The 18,623-nt window shown below is 47.3% G+C and overlaps 2 protein-coding genes across 4 annotated transcripts in view; both read left to right on the forward strand.

Moving 5' to 3' along the window:
- The window catches only part of EPHB4 (EPH receptor B4), a 47,186-nt gene extending 33,309 nt beyond the window's left edge, over window positions 1–13,877 (forward strand). For 2 of the 3 annotated variants that reach the window (XM_070729129.1, XM_070729131.1), the window contains exons 7-16: window positions 1,041–1,197; window positions 3,011–3,113; window positions 3,931–4,001; window positions 4,664–4,777; window positions 4,943–5,232; window positions 8,648–8,863; window positions 8,972–9,121; window positions 11,323–11,516; window positions 11,863–12,018; window positions 12,131–13,877. In XM_070729129.1, the coding sequence (XP_070585230.1) occupies window positions 1,041–1,197; window positions 3,011–3,113; window positions 3,931–4,001; window positions 4,664–4,777; window positions 4,943–5,232; window positions 8,648–8,863; window positions 8,972–9,121; window positions 11,323–11,516; window positions 11,863–12,018; window positions 12,131–12,254 (1,575 nt within the window). In that variant the 3' untranslated portion in view covers window positions 12,255–13,877. The remainder of the gene's footprint in view (window positions 1–1,040; window positions 1,198–3,010; window positions 3,114–3,930; window positions 4,002–4,663; window positions 4,778–4,942; window positions 5,233–8,647; window positions 8,864–8,971; window positions 9,122–11,322; window positions 11,517–11,862; window positions 12,019–12,130) is intronic. The other variant, XM_070729130.1, reaches the window with a different exon arrangement.
- The window catches only part of LOC139175949 (asialoglycoprotein receptor 1-like), a 579,489-nt gene that overhangs the window by 393,508 nt on the left and 167,358 nt on the right, over window positions 1–18,623 (forward strand). The gene's annotated exons all lie outside the window — the stretch shown is intronic.

Below are 18,623 nucleotides of genomic sequence, written 5' to 3' on the forward strand. Positions count from 1 at the left end.
AGTTGTAAGTGTGAAACCCTTTGAACGGTCACTGAGTAACTGAGGGCTCCTTGTATCCTTTTGCATCAGCAATGGAGGCAATTAAAAAAATTAGAAATATTACAATAAATGCTTGGCAAACAGCGAAGTGCCTCAGTCAACTTTTGCTTCCCTAGTACTAGTAGTAGTAATAATAATAATAATAATAATAATAATAATAATAATAATAATAAGCCGAGGTGGTGCAGTGGGTAGAGTGCTGTACTGCAGGCCACTGAAGCTGACTGTAGATCTGTAGGTCAGCGATTCAAATCTCATCACCAGCTCCAGGTTGACTCAGCCTTCCATCCTTCCGAGGTGGGTCAAATGAGGACCCGGATTGTGGGGGCCATAGGCTGGGGGCTCTGTTAAGAAGTGAGTCTAAGGAGAAGGACGGCATAAAAAAAATCTAATAAATAAATAATAATTGCTATCTACTCATGAAAATCTACGAAAACATATATACTATAGATATGTATGTATGTATTAATGTATGTATGTAACATTTTTTTGCTAATAATGAAAAAGAAAGGAGACTGCTATAGATCTATTTTGAGCTTATTTGCTCTCATCAGGCAGCCATACCCCTACTGGGATTTGAACCTGAGTCTCTGCCTTTAGATATATAAATTTTTGTGCATTTGGGGGTTTTCCCGTGTAATATTGTGTGTGTTTTTGTTAGAGGGAGGAGGGATGGAGAGAGGGAAATATATATAATTTTTTTTAAAAGGTTAGAAATATTAAAAGAACAAAATAAAAGGTCTTGTGGAAACAGAAGCGTGGTTTAGTTTTGCAACTTTAACTTTTGCAATCTTTCTTTGGGTTTGTTTTTGTTTTTCTTTTTGGAGACCACAGCTGCAAAGGGCAGGAGTTGGAAAACCTCAGCCCAGATGTGCATGCCTGTTTCAGACAAGGGAATGTTGGAATGGGGGCTCCGACAGGGTGTGTGTAATTCCTCCAAGTGAACACGGAAGAAGCGGCTACGGGTGGGGTCTTTGACTCCCTGTCTCTCCTCTTTGCAGGGCGTCGGTGGGCCCATGTTTGTCAAGACATTCAAGAACCAGGTCACCCTGTCAGGGCTGCGTCAAGGAGCTGTCTACATTGTGCAGGTCCGAGCCCGTTCGGAGGTCGGTTACGGAGGGTTTGGGCCAGAAAAGGCCTTCCAGACTTATGGAACCGGTAAGACCCTCTCGGCTGTGCACTCTGAGCTTGGTTATTTTGTGACGTTTTGCGACCCGACTAGGTAACATCAGGAGTGCTAGAACATAAGAACCTAAGAAGAGCCGTGCTGAATCAGGCCAAAGCCCATTGAGTCCAGTATTCTGTGTCCCCCAATGTCCCCCCCAATTGTCCATTGTGATGTTTAGCAGAAAGAGAAGTCAAAACCTTCCATTTCTCTGGACCCCCAACAAATGGGACCCGAGGGAACCCTGCCTGCCTCCACCAACATAGAGGCGGCACTTGGACATCTGTTTCAATAAGGGAGAGAAGGAAGGAAGGAAGGAACATAAGAACCAAAGAAGAGCCCTGCTGAATTGGGCCCAAGCCTGACGAATACAGTGTTCTGTGTCCCACAGCCCCCCCAAAATGTCCAGGGGGATGTTGAGCAGAAAGAGAAGGCAAAACCCTCCCTTTCTCTGGACCCCCAACAAATGGGACCCAAGGGAGCCCTGCCTGCCTCCACCAACATAGAGGCAGCGCATGGACATCCATTTCAATCACCACCTATGATACACTTGGCATCCCTGAATCTGTCTGATCCTGCCTTGAAGCTCTCCAGGCTGACAGCGGTCAGGGCCTCTTCTAGAAGGGAATCCCATCAACCAAGGACCCTCTGGGGGAAGACATATTTCCCTTGATTTGTCCTCACTTTCTTACCTGTGACCTTTAGGGAGGGCCCTCTTGTCCTAGGATTGTGTGATGGAGAAAAGAATTTTTCTCCATCCACCTTTTCTATCCCATGCAGGATTTTATAGCCTTCGATCAAGTCTCCCCTTCAACGCCGCCTCTCAAGGCTGAAGAGACCGAGGCCTTGCAACCTGGTTTCATAAGGGAGGGGCTCCATTTCCTTGACCTTACCTGTTGTGCTTTTTTGTGGGTCCAAAGAGGTCCGAGAGAGAGAGCAAAACCTCACTCCCTTCTAGCGCTGCTGATGTTACATAGTGTCCAAAAAAACCCACAAGGCACGTTCAAGTTGTAAATGCATAAAGCCAATTTGGTCTGGTGGTGAAGGCAGCAAGCCTAGAAACCAGGCGACAAAGAATTCTAGTGCCATCTTAGGCGGGAAAGCCTAACCGGGTGACTTTGGGCCAATCGCCAGGAGACGGGAGATTTTTAGTTTTGTCTCAGCCATGAAAGCTAGCTGGGTGACTTTGGGCCAATCACTGGGAGATTGGGAGTTCTGGTACCACCTTTGGCATGAAAACTGGCTGTGTGATTTTAGGCCAGTCAGCAGGAGGCAGGGAGCTATAGTTTCCCCATGAGGGTTTTTAATAGGTTGAAACAAAGCCTTTTTAAAATGACAAAACAGAGAGCGAGAGAGAGAGAGAATGGAGAGGAAAGGAAAGGAGGAAAGGAAAGAAGAAGGAAAGGAAAGCAAAAAAGCAAAGGAAAGAAGAAGGAGAGGAAAGAAAAGTAAGAAAGGAAAGAGAAGGGAAGGAAAGAAGGAAAAGAAAGCAAAAAAGGAAAGAAAAGCAAGAGAGGAAAGGAAAGGAGGAGGAGGAGGAAGGAAAGCAAGAAAGGAAAGGAATGAGAAGGAAAGGAAAGCAGAAAAGAAAGGAAAGGAAAGAGGGGGGAAGTAAAGGAAGATAAAAGTGGGAAGGGGAGAAAAGAAAAGGAACAGTGTTTTTTCACCCTCCAGGTTTTGGGGGTCCTTGTTGATGCCCTACTATTGCTTGTTCTCGACTCAAACTCTCAATCCGGATCCCGCCTGCTCCCTTCCGGTCTTTCTTTACTCTTTCTGACCCCTTTCCGCCTTCCTTCTTCCGGGCAGAGTCGGGCAGCAGCACGGAGAAGTTGGCCCTGATCGTGGGCACGGCCGCCTTGGGGACCCTCCTCGTCTTGGCCGTGGTGATCGTTGCCGTGGTCTGCCTCCGGTAAGGCCCTGCTTCCCAAACGGAGGAATGGGAGGGACTGGGAGAAAGTGGGAGGGGCCAAAACCACTTAGCCAAGACTAAGGAAGCCACGAGGGGGGCAGAACGGGCTGGGTGCCTGGGAGTTCCGGCATCAAAAATAGCCTTGTACAAATGAGGAAGAAGCAGAGGAGCCCCTGGGATTAAGGAGTTCAGGATTGGCGGAGGGATGTGGCCACATGCCACGGCGGTACAGAGTTCTCTGCACTCCTTGGGAACCCCGAATTCCCACTGCTGGGGGGTTGCCGTACTTTTGGAACCGACCCCAGAACTGCCCTGAAAGGGCAGTGAAGAAGAGAGACCCTGTAGGCGACTGGTTTGGGGTCAACATACCCCACAGAGACTCAAATTAGAGCCCTTGACTGGTGACGGCAAAAATCGGCTCGGGCAAGCCCCCTAGTTGCAGTGTCTACGTGTCGAAAGGATCTGAAATTAGATTTGGGCAGGAGAAATGTAGGAAAGCAAAAGTGATCTTGGTGAGTGTTTTTCTGGCCAAAGTAGCTTTTTGAAAAAGATCGCTGAGTGTTGGAGGGAACGAGTGGGACCGGAAACGGAAAGAGTGGCTAACATGGCATTTGGAAATGATAGAATTACAAAGTAATAAAGTACTGTAACTAAAAACCAAAATTGTGGGCCTTAGCTAAAAAGACAAGGAGGATTGCTCAGGATTGGCCAGTAGAAAGATTGTTGAATTCAGGCACGGGCTGTGGGAGGGGCTAAGTGGGAGGGGCTTCAGGGCAAGCAAGCTGCCTTTGCATCATCCTTGTACCTTCTCTGACAGGCGCCAGGGGCCTTCTGCATCCCGAGAGCAAGAATATTCGGATAAACCTGGACAATACCTGATTGGGCATGGTGAGAATGGGAAGAGATTCATTGGTTGGGGTGGGTCTTCAATGGGGGAGGGGCCTGTGTAATTGTGGGAGGGGGCTGGAGAGGAGTTAGGCTGTCAGGAACTGTACTTATTTATTTATCATACTTGCTGCCCATCACAGCCTCACCGTAACTCTAAGTAGTTTGGGCTATAAAAAAGACAGAAACTATATACAACCTGATCGTGTAGATACAACAAGGACTGCCCAGAATTTTTTTTTGTCACTAAGCGAGTCAGTTCCTAAGTGAATTTCCCCCCCTTTCGCGACCTTCCTATGCTGCTACGGATAAGCGATCGCCAATGCGGTCGCTCACTGAGGAACCCAATCGTTAAGCAAGTCCAGCTTCTCCAGTACACTTCGCTGGTCAGAAGATCACATGACCCCCAGCCCCTGGTACGCTGTGTCTGCTGTAAATACGAGTCAGGCATTCGAATGTAAATTACTCAACCATCAGGGATGCCGCCAGGTGGTCATAAGCTGAAAAACAGTCATAAGTCTCATTTTATGGTGCCGTCGTAACTTTGTCACTACGTGAACAGTTGCAAGCTGAGGACTGCCTGTACCCCTAAGAAAATCCAACTGGTTGGGGTCCATTGGGGGAACCCCCCTTAATGGCTGCCCTCCTGCCCTATCCCTGCATAGGTACCAAAGTCTACATCGACCCCTTCACCTATGAGGACCCCAACGAGGCTGTGCGAGAGTTCGCCAAGGAGATCGACGTCTCATATGTGAAGATCGAGGAAGTCATTGGGGCAGGTAAGGATCGGAGGCCTCACACGAGATTTCGTTTCCTGAGCATACGCAGAAGCCAAATCTCGCACCGCTGGGTAGCAACAGCCTCGGAGGACGTGGTGGTGGTGGTCCTGAATTCCTATTTTATTATTAAGCAGCTTCCTCCCTTTTCTGCTCGACCCGTTGCAGGTGAATTCGGGGAGGTCTGCCGTGGTCTCCTGAAAGTGCCGGGCAAGAAGGAGATCTATGTGGCCATCAAGACGCTGAAGGGCGGCTACACGGAGAAGCAGCGGCGAGAATTCCTGAGTGAGGCCAGCATCATGGGCCAGTTCGAGCATCCCAACATCATCCGCCTAGACGGGGTCATCACCAACAGCGTCCCCGTCATGATCATCACCGAGTTCATGGAGAACGGCGCCCTGGACTCCTTCCTGCGGGTGAGGAGAGTGGAGGAGGAGGAGGCGGCTCCAGGGGCGAGGGTAGGGAATCCTTTATAGTTTGGTTTGGTTGAGTTGAGTGAGTTATTTTATATTATATTATATATATTTTATTTCATGTTTTATTTAATTTGATCAGTTTCATTTATTTTATGTTATATTTATTTTATTTCATGTTTTATTTAATTGGATCAGTTTAGTTTAGTGTAGTGTAGTGTAGTTTAGTATTATATTATATTCAGTGAGGGACAGCATTTTACCTCTGTTCACCGGGACGCTTCCGGGCATGGGCGGGCGGGCAGCAGTCACAAGCACACGGGTGGGGAAAAGTTGACGAAATCTCATGTTCGCATGCAACTTCGTGCAAGATTTCTGTTCCTGTGCATGCTCCTTTCCGGTACGGTGACGGCATCAAACCCCAGCCCCCTGTCCGAGAAGCAGACTGCCCCTGATTCTATTGTATTGTATCGTATTATTATATTAATTTTTTAATATTTTGTTTAATTTTACAAGTTTACTTTAGTTTGTTTTGTTTTATTAGTTTCTTTTATTTAGTTTCTTTTATATGTGTATTTTATTTATTTTATTATTTATTATATTATGTTACCGGTATATTATTTATTTTACTTTTATTATATTATTTATGTTATATTACATGTTTTGTTTTATTATTTTATTTTACATCAATTTTATTTTATTATTTTATTTTACCTAAGCATTTTGGGTTGGGTTTGGTTATATTTTATTTTATTAATTATTTCGTTTTAATTTGTTTTAATTTTATTCTATCATTATTTTGCCCATCCCTTTTTCCTTTGGAAAGGGGAGGATTGGCCGTGAATTGACTAAGCTCTTCTTCCCAAAGGCCCATGAAAGCCCACCTGGCAGCTTCCGTATTCATACAAGGGTCTCTCTTCAATTTCTGTCTCTTTCAGCCCTGTGGACTTCAACTCCCAGGATTCCCCAGCCAGCATGGGAGCTCTTGGACGAGCCCAGATAACCCCGCCCTCCCCATCTGTCCCTGGTGGGATCACTCACATCGTGGCTGGATGGAGAATTCTGGGAGTTGAAGTCCACAAATTGCCGACCCTTTCAGAAACTTTTCAAAGCTAGGTTCAAGAAAGTCTTTGCATTCTCTTACTCCTCCCAGTATTGGGCAGCCACTTACCGCACTACCCGGTCAGTCCTACACAGACGTGTGCAGGCCTCACGTGAGATTTGGCTACTGCGCATGCGCAGCAACCAAAATCTCATGAGATTTCGGCTATTTTCACCGGTATTTTTGGTTCTGTACATGTGAAGAAGCAAAAAAAAAGGCAATTTCTGCCAAGAATTGGTCCGTTGTGCCATTCCAGGGCCATATTGTGAGCCACCCCGAGTTTTCGGAGAGGGGCGGCATACAAATCTAATAAATTATTATTATTATTATTATTATTATTATTATTATTATTTCCACTGGACGGGCAGCATCCCCCCACATGGGGGTGGAGGAGCCCACGGCTGATCCCTCCTAACCTGGGATCCGGGTAAAAAGCCCACCAATATTTGTCCGTCCCACTCAGAGGATCTCCACCCCCCAACCCCCACTGCATGGGTCCTCACCAGGCAGGGGTTCCCCATCGCCACACCTACTGGTGCGGTTGCGTGCGCAGCTCCGCATCCCCAATGTGCTCTTGCCTGCCTGTGATTGGCTTCTGCACATGAGCAGGAAGCCAAATGTTGCGTGACGATGCGCTTGCGCATGTGTGAGATTTCGCCAATTATTGGCGTTGTTTTGCTTCGCTCAAAATCAGTGAAATTTCTCACGCGCGAGTGTCTCTGCATGAAATTTGCCTTTGTGCACATGTGCAGAAGCCAAACATCATGCAGGCGCATTGGGTCATGCGTAGGGCATGCAAAGCTGCACACGCAAAGCTCCATTTTCCCTACCGGAATGCTGTGCCCCCCAGGAGCTCAATACTGGGCCTGACCAGGAGTGGATTGTGGATCCTTTTGCTGCCAATTCACTCAGGGAAGCGGTGGGCTATGAGCTGGAACGCTAAGTTGACCTCGACGCCGTGGCTCATAAGTTCTTGCAGGATCACCTGCAAGAACTTATGAGTGGCTGTGGATTTTGCCTCCCAAGGACAATTCCATATGTCCGTCCATTACCCTGGGGGGAGAATCATTGACCCCCTCAGAGAGGGTCTGCAACTTGGGCGTCCTCCTCGATCCACAGCTCACATTAGAGAAACACATTAGAGAAACATCTATGTTTCTATCTTTCAGCTGTGGCGAGGGGGGCGTTTGCCCGGGTTCTCCTGGTGCACCAGTTGCGGCCCTATTTGGATCGGGAGTCATTGCTCACAGTCACTCATGCCCTCATCACCTCGAGGCTCAACTACTGTAACGCTCTCTACATGGGGCGACCTTTGAAGAGTGCTCGGAAACTTCAGATCGTGCAGAATGCAGCTGCGAGAGCAATTATGGGCTTCTCCAAGTATGCCCATATCACTCCAACACTCCGCAGTCTGCATTGGTTGCCGATCAGTTTCCGGTCACAATTCAAAGTGTTGGTTATGACTTATAAAGCCCTTCATGGCACCGGACCAGATTATCTGCGAGACCGCCTTCTGCCGCACGAATCCCAGCGACCAGTTAGGTCCCACAGAGTGGGTCTTCTCCAGGTCCCATCAACTAAACAATGTCACTTGGCGGGTCCCAGGGGAAGAGTATTCACTGTGGCGGCTCCGACCCTCTAGAATCAGCTCCCTCCAGAGATCAGAACTGCCCCCACCCTCCTTGCCTTTCGTAAAGTCCTTAAAACCCACCTCTGTTGTCAGGCGTGGGGGAACTGAAACATCTCCCCCTGCCTATGTAGTTTTTTGTGTATGATGTGATTGTATGTATGTTTTCATATATTGGTGTTTCTTGTTTTCTTTTAGAATTTTTAAATGTATTATTGTTATTTTAGAGTCTAACTATTAGATTTGTCATTATATATTGTTTTTATCATTGCTGTAAACCGCCCCGAGTCTACGGAGAAGGGCGGCATACAAATCTAATAAATAATAATAATATTAATCACCACAATTTTGCTGCTGCACCTGTGAAGGTAGCAAAATTGCCCCCATATTTCGGTGACGTTTTACCTGCAGCTCCACGTGCAATTTTCTTCCTTCACACATGCAGCAGCAAAATCACGCTGGTCCCACAAGAACCTACAGTGGCGAGCGAGCGCAATTTATCGTTCTGGCTCGTAGCCCACTGCTGACTCAGGGTTGCTTAGGCGTTGCGCGCGGCCACAGCAATCAAAAAATAGCTTCTGATCATGTACAGAAACAAAATCCAAGATGGAAGCTCCCATGGACCGGCACCGACAGAACCAGCTGTGTGACGTCCTCACAGTTTACTAACAGTGAGAACTGGTAGGAACCCATTACTGGTCCTGACCCTCTCTGTCCTTTCCTCCCCGTAGTTGAACGACGGTCAGTTCACGCCCATCCAGCTGGTGGGGATGCTTCGGGGCATCGCGTCCGGCATGCGCTACCTCTCCGACATGAGTTACGTCCACCGTGACCTGGCAGCCCGGAACATCCTGGTCAACAGTAACCTGGTTTGCAAAGTTTCTGACTTCGGGCTGTCGCGCTTCCTGGAGGAGAATTCCTCCGATCCGACCTACACCAGTTCCTTGGTATGTCCTTTCCCTCCCCCCTCCCCCGGAAAGGAGGCGGGTTACAAGGCAGGGGTAGACAATGATCCTCTGCCCCCTCCCCAATTTTACCACCCCCTCTTTCCTCAGGGGGGCAAGATCCCGATCCGCTGGACGGCACCCGAAGCCATCGCCTTCCGCAAGTTCACGTCGGCCAGCGACGTCTGGAGTTATGGCATTGTGATGTGGGAGGTTATGTCGTTCGGAGAGAGGCCCTACTGGGACATGTCCAATCAGGATGTGAGTTGGGGCCCTCAGTGAGGATGACTTTGGGAGAGGTGGGGTCTGGGACCCTCCAAATGCCCCCTTTTTCAGCTCCTACACTAGTTGCCGATCAGTTTCTGGTCACAATTGAAAGTGTTGGTAATGACCTATAAAGCCCTACATGGCATTGGATCAGAATACCTTCGGAACCGCCTTCTGCCGCACGAATCACCGCAGCCGATTAGGTCCCACAGAGTTGGCCTTCTCTGGGTCCCGTCGACTAAACTATGCCGTCTGGTGGGACCCAGGGGAAGAACCTTCTCTGTGGTGGCCCCGACCCTCTGGAACCAACTCCCCCCAGAGATTCACACTGCAAGACTCTGAAGATGGGTGTCAACAGACTCAAACTCAACCCGGATAAGACGGAGTGGCTGTGGGTTTTGCCTCCCAAGGACAATTCCATCTGTCCGTCCATTACCCTTGGGGGGAATTATTGACCCCCTCAGAGAGGGTCCGCAACTTGGGCGTCCTCCTCGATCTACAGCTCACATTAGAGAACCATCTTTCAGCTGTGGCGAGGGGGGCGTTTGCCCAGGTTCGCCTGGTGCACCAGTTGCAGACCTATTTGGACCGGGACTCATTGCTCACAGTCACTCATGCCATCATCACCTCAAGGCTCGACTACTGTAATGCTCTCTACATGGGGCTACCTTTGAAGAGTGTTCAGAAACTTCAGATCGTGCAGAATGCAGCTGCGAGAGCAATTATGGGCTTTCCCAAATATACCCATGTTACACCAACACTCCACAGTCTGCATTGGTTGCCGATCAGTTTCCGGTCACAATTCAAAGTGTTGGTTATGACCTTTAAAGCCCTCATGGCATCGGACCAGAATATCTACGAGACCGCCTCCTGCCACACGAATCCCAGTGACCGATTAGTTCCCACAGAGTGGGCCTTCTCCGGGTCCCGTCAACTAAACAATGCCGGTTGGTGGGCCCCAGGGGGAGAGCCTTCTCTGTGGCGGCCCCGGCTCTCTGGAACCAACTCCCCCCGGAGATTAGAACTGCCCCTACTCTTCCTGCCTTCCGAAAACTCCTTAAGACTCACCTTTGCCGTCAGGCATGGGGAAACTAAACATCTCCCCTGGGCATGTTAATTTATACATGGTATGCTTGTGTGTGTGTTTGCTATTACATGGGGTTTTTCTTAAATCGTTAAATATTTTAATTAATTGGATTGTTGTGACTGTTTTTACTTGTTGTGAGCCGCCCCGAGTCTTCGGAGAGGGGCGGCATACAAGTCCAACTAATAAATAAATAAATAAATAAGACCTATCTATGTCGCTATGTTTTTAAATGATAGTGGGTTTTTAGCTATAGTTTTAATTATTGGATTTGTACTGCATTGTTTATTGTTGTTGTGAGCTGCCCCGAGTCATTGGAGAGGGTGGCATACAAATCTAATTAATAATAATAATAATAATAATTATTATTATTATTATTATTATTATTATCATCATCATCATTATTATTATTATCATTATTATTATCATTATCCCCCCTTGCCGGTTAGTTGGAGACAAGTACCCCTACAACCAAAATTCAGACGCATGGCAACCGATGTAGTTCCAGTGTCCCTGGGGGTGGGGGTGGTGCCATGTGATCCCCGTTTGCAACCTTTGGAGCCAGTGGTGGGCTGCAGCATGGACAGTGTTCCCAAAGTGCAGGGATCTGCGTGAAATCTTACGCAAGGGTGCTTGTGCGCGAGAGAGCTTTTGCCAATTTTTGATGTTTGTTTGCTTTCACGCATGCACAGAAACAAATTGCCAAAATCTCGTACATGCATGTGCGGAAGCAAGAAACCACTGAAAATCGGTGAAATCTCACGTGCCCGAGCGTCATCATGCGAGATTTTGCTTCCTGGGCATGCGCAGAAGCCGAATCTTGCACCGGCGTGCAGGTACACACACACTGGGTATGCCCATCATGGCTTCAGACAAGCAACATCCATAGCGAAGCTGGGGTTCGCTTAATGACCTTAACAATCTGCAGTGATTCACTTAACAACCATGGTCATAAAGCAGGACATGGCTCCCTCCGCAACTAGTCTTGCTTAGCGATGGGAACGTTGAGCTCTGTTGTGCGGTTGCAAGTCGAGGACCCCGATCCCGCCGTTGAGGGAGACCCTCCATTTCCTCCTCACCCGCCCCCTCACGCCTCACTCTCCTTCCACAGGTGATCAACGCCATCGAGCAGGATTACCGCCTTCCGCCCCCCACCGACTGCCCCACCTCCCTGCACCAGCTGATGTTGGACTGCTGGCAGAGGGACCGGAACGCCAGGCCTCGCTTTGCCCAGATCGTCAACTCCCTGGATAAGCTAATCCGGAACCCCGCCAGCCTCAAAATCGTCTCGCGGGGAAATGGAGGGTAAATTTCAATTAAAAATTAAAAGTAGTTTTTAATCAAAGTGATCCAATCAAAACATTAACATTAAAAAATAATTGATTGGGTCGCTTTTCTTAATAGACAGTGGGAATGCAGTCGACACAAAATACTTTGACTTCAGCAAAGTGGGAAAAAATAAAAGAGCCGGCTGGGGAATTCTGGGAGTTGAAGTCCAGGAGTCTTCGGGACGCCAAGTTGGACCCCCAATACACTCTATTGTCCGAAATAGTAAAGGGACTCCTGTTTGAGGGGGGGAATTGGACTAGATGACCTTCAAGGTCCTTTCCAACTCTAGTAATCTAATCTAATCTCCCCCCTCCCATTCCAGGCCGTCCCATCCTTTGCTGGACCAGCGGCTGCCCCACTACTCGTCCTTCGGGTCGGTCAGCGACTGGCTCCGTGCCCTGAAGATGGGCCGCTACGAAGACAGCTTCGCCAATGCTGGCTTCACTTCCTTCGAGCTGGTCAGCCAACTCTCCTCCGAGTGAGTGGACAGGACAGGGTCCAGAGGAGGGAGGTAGGGGCAGAAGGGAAAGTAGGGGCAGATGGGGATCCCACTCTTACCCCCTCCCGTTTCCTTGATTTCTCCTCCGCAGAGATCTCCTCCGAATCGGAGTGACCTTGGCCGGACATCAGAAGAAGATCCTGTCCAGCGTCCAGAACATGCACGTCCAGGGCAAAGCCAGCACATCCACAGCAGTCAAAACGGGGCAGTTCTAAGCTGGGACTCTGATCGAGAAGCATTTGCCCATCTCGAATGAACTTTGACCTCATTTGCAGGAGGGGGCAGCCAGGAATCAGCTTTGCGGGAGGAGATGCTTCCTCTTGACTTGCCTCCATCGCCCCCCCCCCCTCTTGCTGCCCCCCACTATATTCGCTCCTTCCCCGTTTATGGGGAGTCTGAAGTCCTAGATGGACCTGTGGACCCTCTCGGGCAGTTGTGTTCTTCGTGTCAGGCAAATTGGGGAGACCATCCTCCCCCCACCAGGACAGAGGCCACGAAGCTCGACCGAACTCCGAGGGATATGAATGCCAAAGAAGACCAGCTCTTTCCAGTGTCTGGGGGCAAGGGACCCTTTGGAAGAGCGGGATGAGTTTCTGGGGGCCTTTGGGGGCCCTGCGGGGAGACCCCGGTGATCAAACCCACCTCCGAGGGAGATCGCCTCCCCTCCACCCCGCTTTGCTTTCTGCTGACTTGCTCCGTGCCCTGCCCGAGTCACGGGGAGTTCAGACTCGAACCCAGCACCTCTTCCGCAAAAGGAGATGCAGCTGGACATATCTGGGGGGGCAGCCGGGCAGCCTCCCCTCCGCTGATCTCTGGGGCCAGGAAGCCAAAGAATTGGGAACTCTGCTTAGGACTCTATGCAGACTCTGCCCCCACAGGAAAGGGGCTTCCACTGGTTCCCGCCAAGACTAAAGTGTACCCCAAATTTTGGCGGGGGGGCAGGAAGGAGGGACAGCTGGAGACTGTGGGACTGGCAAAGCCAGCTCTGGGTCCCGTGACAATCAGGCCAACGGTGCCACCACGGACAAGGCCGCATGGGTGCCATGGCCCCAAGGGAGACCCCTGGAATTGATCGCAGGGTGAAGGTCCGAAAGCCAGGCTGCTTCTTGGGATCTCGTGGGTGCCGTAGCCATATACGGGCAACTCCCAGCCGTGCCAGGGGAGCAACGCGCCGGCACCTGCTGCTTCTACCGCCGTTCTTTAGCCTTCATATTGAAGGTGTTCATATTGCTTTTTTATTCAGTGTATCTTCTAAACCAGTGTTCCCCAAGCTTGGCACCTTGAAGACATCTGGACTTCAACTCCCAGAATTCCCCAGCCAGCATTTGCTGGCTGGGGAATTCTGGGAGTTGAAGTCCAGATCTCTTCAAGTTGCCAAGGTTGGGAAACACTCCTCTAAGCCAAAATTCAGGGGAGGGGCGGCGCAGGTGGGGGGCTGAGGGCTGGGGCCTCCCTCCCTTTCACCATGCTCACTACCGCCAATGCACAAGGCCAGGTATTCCTAACGGGGATTGCAAAAAATTGAGATTTTCAATATCTAGGTGGGATTTTTTTAGGGGGGGGATCTGGTTGCAATGTGGAGGAGCCCCCAGGACCCCTTGGGGGGGGGAGGGTTGCAGGGGGTCAAGACGGGAACTGCGAGGGCATAGTCCCTCTGGCCTTTTCCGTCCGTCACTGTCTATCATGTCAAAAGGGCAGAACCAGGATAAACGGGCCGAAGGGAGGAGTAGGGGGGAGGCATTGGAAGCTACTCCCCCCACCAGGGAAAAGTGCTAATTTAATTCTTTTTTTTAATTATCTTTTTTTTTTGTTTAATAAACAGAATCTTTTTTAAAAAACTTGCTATTTAAACTCAGTTTTTGCACAGGGCAACCAGTGCCTGTTAAAAGTTGTGTGCGCACATTCACAAAATGGCTGCCCAGTGCCAGGCGGGGGTTCCAACTTACCGCCGCTACTGGTGCCGATGTGCATGCAGCTCCAGGTGACCGGCAAGCGGGTTGCACGCATCAGAGCGAGATTTGGCTTCTGCGCATGCGCGGGCGGGTGAGATTCCGGCGATTGGTTTTTTGCTTTTGCGCATGCGCCTAAGCAGAAAATCGCTGAAATCTCGCATGTGTGCTCCTCTCGCGAGATTTTGCTTCTTGCGCATGCACAACAGCCAGAGTTTGCTCTGACAGCCATGCCACCATCCCATTACGCCCACCACAGCTCCATTTCTACTACCAGTGTGGCGTCCCCCACCACTCCAGTAGCAACCCAATAGTGCTGCCCACCACTTTTCAGGGTGTATCTTTATGTCATCCATTTAGACACCTGGGGGGGTGCGAGAAGATATTCCAGGGGAGTGGGTGAGAAAACCTGGACTTAATAATAATAATAATAATAATAATAATAATAATAATTATTATTATTATTATTATTATTATTATTGAATTAATACAAAAAATGAAATTTGGCCCCAAATTTACCCGAATGATACAAACAATATACCATACCCAATCTGCAAAAATTATAATTAATGGTGAACTGACAGAACCATTCCAAATTTGGAGAGGGGTACATCAAGGTTGTCTGCTATCTCCACTTTTATATATATTATCAGTCGAAACAATGTTAAACCAAATAAGAACAAACTCAAAGATTACAGGTTTGAAGTTAGAAAACAAGAATGTAAAGTCCAGGCCTATGCGAACGATTTAGTCTTCATAATAGATGATCCAATAGAAGCAGGCGAACATCTAATGAGAGAAATAAAACAATATGGAGAGGTGGCAGGTTTAAAAATTAATAAACCAAAAACTAAAATCATAACCAAAAACATATGAAACCAGAACAAGACCAAGAATTAGAGAGAAATTTAGGAATTCAAACTGTAAAGAAAGTAAAGTATTTAGGCATAACGCTAACCAAAAGATGTAGCACAATTAAAAAAGACAATTATGACACATTAATTAAAAAAACCAAAGAACAATTAATCAGATGGAATAAACTGCACATTTCACTTACAGGGAGAATTTCCACAATCAAAATGACGACTCTACCAAAATTTCTTTATTTATTTCAAACGATCCCACTAAAATTAAATAATTTTTTAAAAATAAAATTAAACAGCACAATCTCCAAATTTGCATGGGAAGGGAAAAAACCGAGAGTAAGATTTAAATATTTACAAGATAAAGTCAAACAAGGTGGATTCAGACTTCCAGATTTTGAAAGTTATTATCAAACATCAACATTACTTTGGATAAAAGATTGGATAGAACTCAAAAACCAAAGATTATTAGCTTTAGAGGGACATGATATTTTACAAGGGTGGCATGGATTCCTTTGGAATGAAAAAAACAAAGTCCCAACATATTTTAAAAATCATATAATTAAAGAGCTGTGAGGCTAACAGTTCAACGGGGAGGGAGGGGGAACTAGGGGCAGCTCTGTATAAGGTATTTTAGAATTTAAGTACAACTACACAAATAATAATTATACTGTGAAATGATAGAATATGTACAACGCTATATGCCTGCTCTTTTTAATCCTTGTATTATAATAAAAATTTATTTTTAATAATAATAATAATAATAATAATAATAATCATCATCATCATCATAGAAACATAGAAGACTGACGGCAGAAAAAGACCCCATGGTCCATCTAGTCTGCCCTTTTACTATTTCCTGTATTTTATCTTACAATGGATATATGTTTATCCCAGGCATGTTTAAATTCAGTTACTGTGGATTTACCAACCACGTCTGCTGGAAGTTTGTTCCAAGGATCTACTACTCTTTCAGTAAAATAATACTTTCTCATGTTGCCTTTGATCTTTCCCCCAACTAACTTCAGATTGTGTCCCCTTGTTCTTGTGTTCACTTTCCTGTTAAAAACACTTCCCTCCTGAACCCTATTTAACCCTTTCACATATTTAAATGTTTCGATCATGTCCCCCCTTTTCCTTCTGTCTTCCAGACTATACAGATTGAGTTCATGAAGTCTTTCCTGATACGTTTTATACTTCAGACCTTCCACCATTCTTGTAGCCCGTCTTTGGACCCGTTCAATTTTGTCAATAATTTTGTCAATAATAATTTGGGGGGATCCCTAATTTAGACCCCCTGCCTCATCCCGCCAGCCTTTACTACAAAAGTCTTCAAATTTGCCCAATTTTAAGACTCATGGACTCCCAAAACTCTCCAGCCAGCCATGGGTGATAGAGTTGGAAGAGGCCAGGAAGGTAATCTAAGTCAGAGGTCAGCAGGAGAATTCTGGGAGTTGTAGTCCACCAGTTTTAATAGTAGCCATGTTTTGGGACACCTGCTCTTCTATATCGATCTACGAAGCCAGAAATACGTGACTGCCCATCAAATTAGAGATTTAATTATTATTTAATTATTATTATTTATTGGATTTGTATGCCACCCCTCTACGCAGACTCGGGGCAGCTAACAACACTGGTAAAACAACATGAACAATCCAATTAATAAAAACAACTAAAAAACCCTTATTATAAAAAAAAAACAACATACACACAAACACACCATGCATAACTTGTAATGGCCATGGGGAAGGAATATCCTAACTCCCCCATGCCTGGCGACAAAGGTGGGTCTTAAGTAATTTGCGAAAGACAAGGAGGGTGGGGGCCGTTCTAATCTCTGGGGGGAGTTGGTTCCAGAGGGCCGGGGCCGCCACAGAGAAGGCTCTTCCCCTGAGGCCCGCCAAACGACTTTGTTTGGTCGACAGGACCCGGAGAAGGCCAACTCTGTGGGACCTTATCTGCCGCTGGGATTCGTGCGGTAGAAGGCGGTTCTGGAGGTACTCTGGTCCAATGCCATGTAGGGCTTTAAAGGTCATTACCAACACTTTGAATTGTGACCGGAAACCGATGGGCAGCCAGTGCAAGCTACAGAGTGTTGCAGAAACATGGGCGAATCTAGGAAGCCCCATGATGGCTCTCACGGCTGCATTCTGCATTAATGCTAGAAAAAACAACCTGTGACTGACGGACGCCTCTCTGGGGTCTAGATAACCTGGGAGGGATGGGTCTTGTAGTTGTCCATCCTCTGGATCGAGTAAGGCTGACCCAGCTAAGAGAAAACCCTAACCTCGCAATTGGGAGGTTTGGGAGTTCGATCCTAGGTAGAGGCTGATGTAGGGTCTCCTGCTTGGGGCAGGGAGTTGGACTAGATGACCTCCAAGGTCCCTTCCGACTCTGGTTAACCTGTTAAACCCTACTAATGGAAAGTCCTTGACTTACAACCACAAGCTTAGTGTTCCGCTCGAAGTTATGACCGACTTGAAAAAAGGGGGGTGCTAATTCCGCCACACACACACACACATCACGCCGAGTGTTCTCCACCCAGCCGACCCTAAGCCTAGCCAGCTGGGAGTTTATGGGACTTGGAGTCCACCCGATCAAGGCTGAAAAAGTATTTTTCAGTGACAGGAGAGATAGGCATTGAAAACTCACGGGCAACATCGACACCTGCTGGCCCAACTGCGGTATGACAGGTGCATTTACTCAAGAATTGGAGCAGCCCTGGAAAAGGGACCCTTGGAGAGCTTCTAGTCCAGCCCCCTGCACAAGCAAGAGAGCCTATACCATTCCAGGTGGGTGTCTTCTTAAATCCTTCCAGTGACAGAGCACCCACAGCATCTGGTGACAAGCAGCTCCACTGGTTAATTGTCCTCTCTGCTAGGAAATTCCTCTTAAATTCCAGGCTGCTTCTCTCCTGGATTAGTTTCCATCCGTTGCTTCTTGCCCTGCCTTCAGGGGCTTTGGAAAATAAACGGACCTCTTCTTTGGGGCAACCCTCCAAATACTGGAATGCTACTATCATGTCACTCCTAATTCTTCTCTTCTCTAGACTGGGCCAAACCCAAATCCTGCATCCGTTCCTCCTCTTTCAGCCTCCGAGCATTTGATCCTCTTAGCTGCTCTTCTTTCTTTCTTTCTTTCTTTCCTTCCTTCCATGGGGGGGGGGGTTGCATATAAATCCAATGAACAAACAAACAATGTATATCTATTCTATCACCTATCTATCTATCTATCTATCTATCTATCTATATATCTATCTATCTTATCTATTTATCTAAGGAGTCTACGGAGAGGGGTGGCATACAAATCTAATTAATTATTTATTATTATTATCTATCTATATCTATATCTATCTATCTATCATCTATCTACCTCTCTCTCTAATTACATCTATCTATCTATCTATCTATCTATCTATCTATCTATCTATCTATCTATCTATCTATCTATCTAATCTAACCATGTCAATATCTAGTCATATCCATCCATCCACCTACCTACCTGTCTGTCTGTCTGTCTATCATCAATCTATCATCTACCAATCCATTCATTTCATTCTGGGTGGCTCATAACCAAAAATATAACATCCAGTCCTACTAAAAACCTATATTAACTAAAATTCCCACTGTCGTCAACAAGTTTCCTGGATTTGAGTTTGCTAACCTTTGACGAGGCATTAAAAGTCAACCGCTGGGCTGATGCAGCCTCGCTTTCCAACTTAAAAGTTTGTTTAACCATGGTTTGTTGAACCAGCCACAGCTGGCTGGGCTCG

The sequence above is a fragment of the Erythrolamprus reginae genome, chromosome Z, assembly GCF_031021105.1.
Source record: "Erythrolamprus reginae isolate rEryReg1 chromosome Z, rEryReg1.hap1, whole genome shotgun sequence".
Lineage (NCBI taxonomy): Eukaryota > Metazoa > Chordata > Lepidosauria > Squamata > Dipsadidae > Erythrolamprus > Erythrolamprus reginae.